The sequence below is a fragment of the Callionymus lyra genome, chromosome 18, assembly GCF_982586985.1.
Source record: "Callionymus lyra chromosome 18, fCalLyr1.hap1.1, whole genome shotgun sequence".
NCBI lineage: Eukaryota > Metazoa > Chordata > Actinopteri > Syngnathiformes > Callionymidae > Callionymus > Callionymus lyra.
This window is the reverse complement of record NC_141835.1, coordinates 17786606-17798578: the sequence shown is the minus strand read 5'-3', so window position 1 is coordinate 17798578 and position 11973 is coordinate 17786606. Positions and strand designations below refer to the sequence as shown.

The following is an 11973-nucleotide window of genomic DNA, read 5'->3' as shown; positions in this document are numbered from 1 at the left end:
CAACGTCAACGGTCCCGCTCTGAACTGAACGTAATGTACCTTTGTGACGTGTTTCCTTTGAAGTGTCTGGAGACACTGTAGTGTTTTTTTTATTTTTAATTTTTTTAACAAGAATGAATGTCAAAGTGACTCTAAACTACGTTGATTCTGCAAGAAGGGAGCACATCTGAAAGTTACGTAATGTTGGGGGCGTGTCTAGCGTGTGCGTGTTTTGTTTTGGTGAGGAGGCGAGCAGAGCAGCTGGAGAAAATCCTTCAAATGAATAAGCGAATATAATAAAGTGCACCTGCATTTTTACTGAAGGGAAGGATCAACATTCACCGATCTTGCTGCTCCATGCTTGCCATAAACCAGTGATGGACTTTAAAATTCTGGTTCTTACTTTCAGAGCTATTCATGGTCAGGCTCAGGGCCGGGTCTAGACAAGCATGTATGAGGGGGCAGCCACAAATCTTGAGGGGGCATTGTGCTGTAACTTACTTACTTACATGTAAGTTTGAGGGGGCACAACATTTATTTGAGGGGGCCAGGCCCCCTCTTGCCCCTGCCTAGACCCGGCCCTGGTCAGGCTCCTCCTTACATCACTGATCTGATCCAGCCTTACACCCCAGCTCGGGCTCTGAGGTCTGTGGATCAGAATCTACTGATGGTTCCTCGCACACGGTTCAGGACCAGAGGAGAGAAATCTTTTCAGGCTGTTGCTCCTAAGCTTTGGAACGATCTTCATCTCTCTCTGTGCTTGATGGATCTACTGACTCCTTCAAGAAACATCTTAAGACGTTTCTATTTGTTCAGGCTTTTCCTAGATTTTCTGGAACTCCTGTTGTGTTATCAGTTTGATCTTGATCTTTAAAATATATACTTTATTGAACATTGTTTTGATTGTTTAAGCGCTTTGTGTCCCTGGTCTGGAAAAGCGCTATATAAATAAACAATTCTTACTTACTTACTTAAACTACATATTATTGGTACAACATGAGTAACCTGCACCAGTTGCGCTGCCAAATCCCGGCCCAAGAAAACACTGCATGCCACTATGGGCACAGTACGAGTCAGTGCACCTATGGAGAGAATTGCAGTCGACTTGATGGGGCCCTTGAATGAGACAGAGAGACACAGCAGATTCTTACTGGTGGTGCAGGACTATTTCAGTAAGTGGGTGGAAGCCAATCCCCAACGAGCGAGCGACAATGGTGGCAGAGAAGATTGCCTCTGAGTGGGTACGCAGATACGGCGCTCCATACTCCCTCCACAGTGACCAGGGCACCGACTTCGAATCAGCCGTCTTCCAAGGAATGTGCGAGCTGTTGGGGATTGAAAAGACATGAACTACCTCTTTCCATCCTCAGTCAGACGGTCAAGTGGTACGCTTCAATGCCACCCTACAGAAAATCCTAGCCACTACAGCAGAACTATGTCACTGGGATTGGGACCTTATGATTCCATAGGCACCTGATTATATGGACCAAAAGAGTAAAAAAGAAAGTCCTGAAGTTCCTACCCTTCTACGAGGGCCCTTACTTTGTCGTAGGTCAACAGGACGACCTAATCTATCACATCAAGAAGAGCTCCAGGTCCAAGACCAAAGTGGTTCATCGTGGCTCAAGCTCAAGCACTCAGCATCAGGGAGAGAGACTGCCCACTGGTACCTCTTCCACGACGACCACCAAGAGTGCGCAGAACTCCAGACATGTTTGGTGACTGGCTGAGTCACTAAACCTGGTGTGATGATCACATGAGTGAGGGTGTAGGAGGATTGCTGCCTTACTCAGGTCAAAAAAAGCACTGTTACATTGTTTACAATCGTTGTTTGTTAAAATGTATATTAATGTTGTTATTTTGTGTTCTTTTTCACAGATATAGGATGATAAGAGTAAGGAGAATGTTCATTCTGATATTATTTTTAAAAAAAAAGGTTTACTCAATTACCTTTTGTGTGTTAATTGAGGATTTCGGCGCATGTATACGTTATATACGACTATTGTGATGCTCAAGCTTTAATACCTTGTGACTTATATTGACTGGAATGTTTAAAAGTGAAATTGAGCAACTGTTTACAGAGTAGTGTACATATTTGTTATGGACACTTTGTTGCATTTACATGTGAATGGTAAGGGTTTAGTCATTTCAGTTTACACACTCGATGGCGATCATTCCCATGTCAGGTTTTCTCCCGCTTAGAATAGCACTGAGGGACTCTAGGGGTTGGGATGAGTATTGTGGGAATGTTTCCAAGTGTGATGTCACATGTCCTGTTTATAATGTGTACTGTGTCCTGGGGTGATGTTAAGGGTTTAATTATAATCCAATAGACATATATACATAGACGCTGCATTATCATAATTATCAAAGCAGCCTGTATCATATACAGCAACAGGAATGAAGGAATGGATTATCAATTTTGGTGACTTAGAAAGTTGTGTCAATGAAATGAGGTTCGTAGCATGGCTTGTGAGTTATTATGAGTGATTGGTAACTTCTCTGAGGCCCTATTTAGTTGGTCTCAGAGATCCTTGGATACAAACGCCCAAAAACACTAGAATGGGAATTTACAATCTTCATCCAAACTATACAGACAGTGAGTTATCAGCGCCAAACAATCAATCAATACAATGTGAAAATTGCTTGTTTAAATGCAGCATTGACACAGATGAGGTTTAACCTCATAACATTGTTCTGGAATCAATCATATGGAACTTTTTGGGTTGCCTAAGAAACTCAGGAATTTGGAGCGGAAGTTTTGCTTCTAGATCAAGATATTAGTTGGAAGATGCGGTTGACACAAGTGGTAGAAAATACATTTGAAAATTCAATTTGCTTCAAATAACTTAGACCAAAAAATCTTAAAACCTAAATCAACAAAGTGGGCTTCATATAAAATACAGTAAACTGGAATGATTCAAGGATCTTTTTGGCTCACTTCAAAAATGTTCAAACAGTCTCAATTATAAGGGAACATCTATATATATTTTTTTCTAGTGAATTGATTTTACACTGTGAATCATTAATTTAGTTTATCTAAGAAAATGAACCAGAACCCAAAGAAATCTAAGTGATACTATTTATAGCAAATCCTGAAAATGTTGTTTATGTGATGCTTTTAACCAACAAACCATTGCTTACAAAAAAGTAATATCAGATATTCTGTATATGCTCTTGTTGGTTGATTGTTTTGTTTGTTTCAGGAAGTTACCAATATTGTTTGAGACTGTGGTTAAAAACTAGATAGAATTTTCTTCTTTTTAATATTATTTATTTTGGTCTTTTATCAGGCTCACTTTCCACTTCGTTCTCAGTTGATCAAGACTCCTGGAACTATTCTGAGTAAAACAACCACAGCCACTTAATGACTCGCTTTTGTTTTATTAATAACACATTTTACTAATATATCCGTCGCTGTAATGGTGCTGATGTACTGAAACTATTGTGCATCATTTTTATATAGTTTTTGTGACAGATACTTGTAGTTAAATTGGCAAACAAAAAAAACATACACTTAAGCGATCATGCACGACATGTAGTGGTTAAAATGTAAACTTTGACTCCGGGGTGTGACAATTCCTAGAAGTTGGTCAGTCTTCGTGGAAGTGAGATTGCAATCTCACTTGTGTGTTGTAAAAAACTATAATAAACACAGTATCCTTGAGGGAAACTATATAATGAAACGCATGTGGTTGTTTTATTCAACTACTTTCATATCATTGTACATTTAGTGTCAATTTAATTTAATTAATGTGTCCTGTTTACTACACTATATATGTTAAATAAGTAATATATATGAATTATTTAAATGAAAGTAAATATATTGTGATAATAACATAATAATCATAACGTGTTATATAATTGTATTACATTTTACACTGCATTTTTATTACCTGCATTTTATTATTGCCATAGTGTTTTTAACTAGTTTTTTTTTTTACCAACATCAAGGAGGTTTTGTTTTGTCTGATTTGTTTGTCTTACTAGTTATGATTTTAGAAAAGCTTAAAAAGTATCATAATGTACAAAAATAATAACCTTAGGGTTATACTTACTATTATACTATTACTGTTAGTACTATACATTTCTAAATTACCTGTTTTTTTATTGGCCACTTGAGGGCGCTCGATGACCAGTGGTTGCTTTATTTATTGTTTTTTATTTATTATGCGATGACAACTTTTTTGTTAACATCAGTCATATAATATTGTCTCTATTTCTTAATTAGACAAAAAGAGCCTTGTAACTGACTTTTTTTTTTCTATTTTCCATAATAGCAAAGCTCATGACCGTAGGTCGGGAAAAGCGAAAGCAATACCGCCCCTGCTGCACCAATTCGCCGACCATTCTCCAATTCCCGAACACCCTCACACGAGAACAAGACCCCAAGATACTTAAACTTCTCCACTTGAGGCAAAGGCACAATCCTAACCCGGAGAGAACAATCCATCTTTCTCCAGGTGAGAACCATGGTCTCAGATTTAGAGGTGCTGATCCTCATCCCAGCCGCTTCACATTCAAATACAAACTGATCCAGCAAGAGCTGAAGGTCGCGGTGTGATGAATCCATGAGAACCAAATCATCCGCAAAAAGCAGCGATCGGATCTTCAGGCCACCTTCACCTCGAAATCCTGTCCATGAAAAACCAGAAACAGGATTTGACACATCCCTGAAGACCAACTCTCACCGGGAATACACCACCCACTGCGGGAATACAGTGACTGGACGGCCCTCAGTAGAGAGACTCTAGCTCCATATTCCCGATGCACCTCCCACAACTTCGCCAATGTCACTCGGTCATAGGCCTTCTCCAAATCCAAAAGCACATGTAGACTGGCAGGTCATACTCCCAGGCACCCTTGAGAACCTGGATACTCCAAACTACTGTTTGGTGCATATTCACAAAAAAACAGTTAGAGTTATACCTCCATACAACCTAAACCATAAAATGTTTATTTTCAGATGAATAGGAATATATGGAATTATTGTACATCAATAAAAACATGATAAAAACAAATCCTGTAATAACAAAGAAACAATACTAATGGTCGACTTCAATTTAAATTGGTTAGATAAAGCTCGCTCCAGTAAGTTAAGGTCTCTCACAAAACAATTAAATCTAACACAAATGATAAAGAAACCAACAAGGATTATTAGCTCCTCAAAAACACTCTTAACTTAATTTTCACTGACAATTGTGATTGTGTTAGTAAAACTTACAACTTAATTACTGGGGTGTCAGACCACAATTCAACCCTGGTCTCAAGGCAACTCTCAAAAACTCGATACAGAAATCTAAATAGAAGAAAGGTCTATATTTCCTGTATTCCAAAGCGTGACATGGAGTCATTTGATACTGAAATAAATAATGCTGTCCAAAATGAGTTAGTTAGTGGCCAGGACACCAAGCAGACCTGTAGCACACTTAAAAGTGCCATCACTCAAATCCTTCATAAATTCACCAAAACACAGTTGCAAAACTTCAAAAGTAAAAAATCCTTGCCATGGCTCAATGAGTGGTTATGGCTTTTAATGAAGGAAAGAGATGCTGCTCTAAAAAAGGATCTGAAATCTAGCACCTTGATAACGGAAACATGTTTTATCCTATGCAATTCGGCTTCCGGTCAAAACATTCCACTGACACGGCATGCTGTTACTTTCTTGAGGTCATCAAATCCAAGCTGGACAAGGGAGGGGTGGTGGGGTCCGTGTTCCTCGATCTTTGTAAGGCATTCGACACTGTCAACCACTCAGTGCTGCTGAAAAAACATATTAATTTCAATCTTTCTGTAAACTCTATCAGCTGGTTTTAGTCGTACCTTGACAACCGTTCTCAGTGCGTTAGAATCATTGACAAAACGTCACCTTCTAAACCCTGTACAACGGGCGTCCCACAAGGTCCTATTCTAGGGCCATTACTATTCAGCTTGTACATCAACGATCTACCCTCCATCTGTGACGATGTGGAGATCTTGATGTACGCTGATGATACCGTCTTCTTTACAAACAGCCCCGACACAAATTCTGTAGCAACTAGGCTTGACAGGTCCTGCCTTACGCTGAACACGGAGAAGGCAGTCTCGATGTTCTTCTCGAACCGATAGATCCAAAGTGCTTTTCCAAATATCTATGTGGATTATTTCACAATCAAAAATGTAGAGGAAGAGAAATACTTGGGTGTCGTTTTGGACCCTACACCTAATTTTAAAAAACATCTGAAAAAGGTCTGCAATGTGATGAAATTTAACATTGGCAACTTTAAACACACCAGGAGCTCCTTATCATTGCGAGCAGCAAAATGTTATTTTAATGCAATGATGATTTCAGATTTTTTGTACTGCTTGTCATGTTCCAAAGCGAAACCCACAGTTTTAAACTCGCTTAGATCTTTGCACAGCAAGGCCTTAAAAGTCTTTGATCAAAAACCTTGGCGTTACGACCATTGCTTCTTCCTTGAAAAACATAAAATCTTGAGCTTTGACAACTTGATAAGGTTCTCTAAAGGCTGGTACATAAAGTCCTGCATGATGCTGCCCCTCCTCCCCTAAAAACCTGTGTACAGCCACGCTCTCAACTAATAAGCAGAGCTTTAAGGTCAGTGTCCAGGGGCGACTGCAATGTTCCCAAAAGAAAGTCTGCGTTCACTGAATCAGCCTTTTCACACAAAGGCATCAAAGAATGGAACAGGCTCTCAGACAATCTAAGGAACAAAGCAGTTTTTCATCGCTTCTCACAGGCTGTCATCAACTATTTTTTAGACCACCAGTCCTGCGCGCACTAATAGTACCAGATGGGTATTTGGCCATCAGATGACATTATTAAATTGTACTTTGTTTTTGCATATTATTGTGTTTTTGCTTTATTTGTATGTGATGTATTATGTAAACTGTATGCATCTTTGTTGAGGACTACGAATGGAAAGTGGCATTGTGATAAAACTGGTGCAGCTATCTTTTTAATTGAACTGCACTTTGTCCTTTTAAATAAACTTAACTGACACAATTGAGAGCATTTCCTTTTTTTTTGTAGTAAGACCATTTGTTTAAAACAAACAAAAGAAAAGTTTATTTAACGGAAATAACTTCCACAATATGTATTAAAAACAATATATCGAAAAGCAAAATTACGACTAATGTGAAAGATGAATATCATTTCAAAAGTTAATTTTATTATGATTTAGTTTACCTTTTTAAAAGTATAAAACAATATTAGCTTAGTAGGTAGTTAGCTAGAGATATGCTAAATTATAAGGGTTATTTAATATTAAGCTAGCTTGTGACAGAACTTGTAAGTGAAACTGATAGAAACTTCTAGCTAGTTAGTCAGACACATCAGTCATTTCTATAAATAATTTATTTTCATCAACACACAATTTTAAAGCATGAATAAATATAAGAACATTTACAAAAGTTACAAAATTATGACATGTGTGTCAGGGTTCCTGAAGGACCAACTCTGGCACCCACTGGTTTTCTCGCCGTCTCTGCTGACAGTAGCTCAGGACTTCCTGCAGCCTGCAGTGGTCGCCCTGTTGATTCTGAAGGGAAAACAATAATTCACATTAATCTTCTTTTCCCAAGCTCAACTACAAAAGACCCAAGTGAATTGTTTGTTGCCTGTCTTTTAAATTGTAGATGTAATTAGGCCACCTTTCCAGGGTGTCCCAAATTTCTTGCTCCATTTAAAGATGCAGATGATGCTCATTGAATCTCTTTAAATATTCTGGTGATATATTCTGAAAGCTTAATAATAATATCAATTCATGTCATTTTTATATGCTTGAAGTTTAAAAACATAAGGTTTATTATTGTAAATTATTACTTGGACTCATCCATATCTTTTTTTGGAAGGAAGAGAAGAGTATTATTTGTTAAAATATTCACACAATGTGCTTTTGACATTTGATGACTTCACAAAGTGTGTGGAAGTACATAGTAGAAGATCTTAAACATAGAGTAAGACAATTTGACAAAATTTGACACAAAAGACAACTTTCAAAGAAAGAAGCACAAATGTAGAACAACAAGTGCTCTTGTTATATAACAAACAGGCCGGAAGAAGAAAACGTACCGTCACCAGCATGCAGTTGAAGTCACTGTGCTCTTCCTCGTTCTTGTTGAAGTCCACTGACCACAGAAGCTGCTGGAGCCGCTGACCACGAGATACCCGTAGGATTGTAATGCCCATATCACTGCAGGAAGACTGGAGTAAAGTGAAGTGGATCTGCAGCGCCACGTCGTCCTCGTCCTCATCGTCCGTCACGAGCACACACATGACTACACTGTCCGGGTCTCTAAAAAAGTCAAAGCAGTGATGCTACTTAGTGCTGAACCTCTGGATTTGTCATTGACATGTACAAAATCATTGTTGTTAGCATTATTAAAATTAGTCTTTTATGTGTAATTGTGTAACAAAAACTATTTCCTTAAAACAGTTATGTTTTCATGCTTCATTTAAATTTGACCATCAGTGGTTTTGCATTTTTGTGTAACAGTGAGGACAGTGTGTGCAGATCCAAAGACTTAATAATGATGTTCATTACATAACTTACTCATAAAGAAGTTGAGCTGATTCATGGATGCCAACAGTGAGACAGTCTTGTGTCTGGGCTGTCATCAGTAACTCCTCAACAGCCATATCCATAGAAGCCAACCTGTAACCAGACAGACAAGGAAATTAAGTTCATTTAAAGTTGAAGTTGAATGCAGGTGACAAAAGATGATGATAAAAATGAATTTAAATACTTGTTTAATTATGGGATGGATCGATTGCATTTGAGATCAACAGTTTACTTTGGAGAAACGTTTCAATATAAATATAAAATATTTACCTGTTCTCAACGGCGCTGGAGCAAAATGCTTCAACGGGGATCATGTTTGCACGTGTAAAGCAATAAAATCCACTTGGTTTCAAGTATTAAATCCTCGCTGACCATCATGTGCAGCAGTGTGTGTTGAATCCTGACCTGAACTGAATCTCACTCGTACCTGCCTTTGATTGTGGGCGGAGCTACAACGTCAACGGTCCCGCTCTGAACTGAACGTAACGTACCTTTGTGACGTGTTTCCTTTGAAGTGTCTGGAGACACTGACGGGCTTGCACCGTTGCTGCTTGTTGCTGTGGATTATATATATAAAAAAAGTCTACATAGCATAGATTACAGCGCACTTACCACTTAGTTTGGTAAATCATTGCTACTGTAATAAAGTTGTATCTTTCTATTCTCTCCACATAAACAATGCGCACATGGCTAATTAATATGGTAATTTATTCACGTGTAGTGACTTCAGCTGATAATACTTCCGTGTCAACAGAGAGAGAGAGAGAGAAGCAGGCGATGAGAATCATTGCATGAGGAAGGTAACTTAGTCGACAACAACTTGTTAAATATATTATTTTGATTTTACTTGAATGAATGAATGTAACTCTAGATTGATATCAGAAAGTTATTCACTAAGTTAATGCTAAGTTATCTAACATTATTCCTTGTATCAAGACAACTATATTAATTTGCTGTACGAGCTGTTGGAGGAATTTCCAGTGAGTTTCACCAGCATGAAACATAATAATAATAATAATAATAATAATAATAATAATCATAATAATAATGTCTATTTGTATAGCACCTTTCGAGATAATGTTGGTGATGGTCTGCTGGTTCTGCTCAGGACCTCTGCATCAATGATGATTTTGAGGAAGCTTGTGTTAGTTGACAGATACAGCCTATGGATGGTGCAGTGGTTCTCAAATGCTCTATCTTCAGGATGAAAAACATTTTTCCCTATCATCAAGTCTTGAGCCAATTTTTTTAACCTTTCAATTCAATTCAATTCAATTCAATTTTATTTAAAGTGTCTTATCATAACAAAGTTATCTCAAGACACTATACAGTTGAAATAAGACTACAGTTGATTAAGGAAAAATAGATCCCAGCAATTCAACAAAGAGCAAGAAACAAAACACTGTACAGTGAGCTGTACAGTGAGCAATGGCGAGGAAAAACTTCCTTTTAGAAGGCAGAAACCTCGAGCGGAACCCGACTCATTGTTGACGGCCTGCCGCTTTGACCGGCTGGGAGGAAGGATGGGGGGGTAGACAGATGGATAAGGAGAGGAGTGAGGGAGGATATAGTGAGAGAAAAGAGGAGAGTGTAGGAGGATCCATGGGGGTGCTGGAGAGAACTCGGGATCTGATGACGTGGTGAAGATCCTGGATCAGCAGCAGCTCTGGAGGTGGATCCCTGGATCAGCAGCAGCTCTGGAGGTGGATCCCTGGGGCTCCGGGAGAGAAATAAAAAGGTGTGGGTTTGGGACAAATGTAGACAATACACAGGTATACAGACTCCGGTGACGGGTGAAGATATATAGAGGGGAGAGGGGGGGGGGGTTGAAATAGCCAGGCCACCAGGCCAGAGGGCACATACCTAGCACAGCAGATCCAGACACAGGGGCCCAAGCCGCGGCAGGAACCCGCGGGAGACCAGGACCCGGCAGGCGAGATAACCACCAGAGCCGACCCCAAACACCAGCGAGAAGGTGGACCACCACCGGGGGCGCGAGAGGGCGAGCACAGGCGAGGACGACCGAGGAAGCAGAGAGGGGGAGGCACCAGGCGCAGGCACCGGGGCAGAGGGGCAGCCAGAAGAACCAGTCAGGGGATAGGGCCCCGGGGCCAGGCCGGGCGACGGAGGACCCCCAGACCGTCAGGCCGCCACCAAGTCCATAGCAGGGGACCGAGTCAAGGAGATGGGGACCCACCACAGCAGCGGCGGCGGAACCCCCCCCAATACCCTGCGGACACGGCCAGTAGCCGGGTTGAGTGCCACCGCATGAGCCCAGGGGAGCAATGGCCAGAAACCCAGGTCACAGGGGGGCCACGGTTGTGCGGGCAGGGCGGGGGCAATGGGGCCGCAGCCGTCCGGGAACGGCCCCCAGTCTATGAACTGTAGCCCGTCCCCAACAGCCGCAGCCCACCTCCCCATGAGGGAAGTTTGGGGGGCCTTTCAAGTTTATTTCACAGAAAAACAGTACAGTAGACTTGTCTTGTTATTCAGTTTGTCTTTGACTAAAATAATCTTGTTTTTTCACCAGAAAAATGGCTACAGCTAAAGAAAAAATCATCAGCATTAACAACCCTATGGCAGTGGGGCTCAAGTCAAACTTGCTAGGTTCTCCACAGTGTATCTGTTGATGATGTTCAAGACTTTTTCATCTGTGACTGAAAACCTACACAAGTATCTGCAAAGTTATACAGTAGACCTGGCCAAAGAGTACAAATGCGCTGTGTGTGCCACTCTAAAATATATGTGCACGGATGAGAAGGCTGCTGAGCTTTGTGACAGAGCAAAAACCTACTGTGCAGCAAACCAGATTCCAGAGTCATGTGCTGTTACCGGACAAAGGCAGAAGCAGAAACACATGGAGGACTATGTAGTGGACTCTAGTTGTGGGGAAGTGAGTGACCTAGGTGATGCAGAGAAATTGAAAGTAAGTAAGTAAGTAAGTAATATTTATTTATATAGCGCTTTTCCAGACCAGGGTCACAAAGCGCTTTAACAATCAAAACAATACTCAAAAAAGTATATACTTTAAAGATCTACCTTGCCTTGACAGGATGGTTGCTGAGATGGATCAGTGTTTTGTTGCAATGTGTTTTCAGCTTGCTGGATAAAGTCATGTTCCCGACCTTGACACAGGTCATTCAGGTCTCTCTGATCGTCCCAGTGTTCAGCTGCACTTGTGAATGGACGTTCAGTTGCTGAGACGGCTCCACACTTGGCTGAGAAGCACAATGGAGCAGGATAGGCTTTACCATCTTGCCATCATGCCAGTGGAGACTGAGGAACTTTCCAAGCAAAGCCACAGCCAAGTGATTGACCGCTTTGCAAAAACAGTTGTTAATTTATTCTTCTACTAAGGAAATAAAAGAACCCAGAGATGCAGGGGTGCTTTATTTTATTTTTATTTTTTACTTTTGTAAATGTTCAATTT

The 11973-nt window shown here is 40.3% G+C and overlaps 1 protein-coding gene across 1 annotated transcript; it reads right to left on the bottom strand.

The window, feature by feature from the left end:
- Window positions 1-7415: 7415 nt before the first annotated feature.
- LOC148060799 (growth arrest and DNA damage-inducible protein GADD45 beta-like) lies at window positions 7416-8886 on the bottom strand. The gene is made up of 4 exons (XM_087780361.1): window positions 8814-8886; window positions 8535-8636; window positions 8054-8276; window positions 7416-7520 (listed from the first exon to the last, which is right to left on the bottom strand). Exons 1-4 carry the CDS (start codon window positions 8855-8857, stop codon window positions 7416-7418), a joined length of 474 nt encoding a protein of 157 aa, XP_087636487.1. The 5' UTR covers window positions 8858-8886.
- Between the last annotated feature and the right edge of the window lie 3087 nt (window positions 8887-11973).

Coding starts and splice junctions, on each gene's coding strand:
- LOC148060799 (XM_087780361.1), bottom strand. CDS start 8,857: ATGATCCCCGTTGAAGCATTTTGCTCCAGCGCCGTTGAGAACAG. Junction 8,637..8,813: donor TCCAGCGCCGTTGAGAACAG/GTAAATATTTTA, acceptor GTCTGGTTACAG/GTTGGCTTCTATGGATATGG. Junction 7,521..8,053: donor TCAACTGCATGCTGGTGACG/GTACGTTTTCTT, acceptor TTTTCCCTTCAG/AATCAACAGGGCGACCACTG.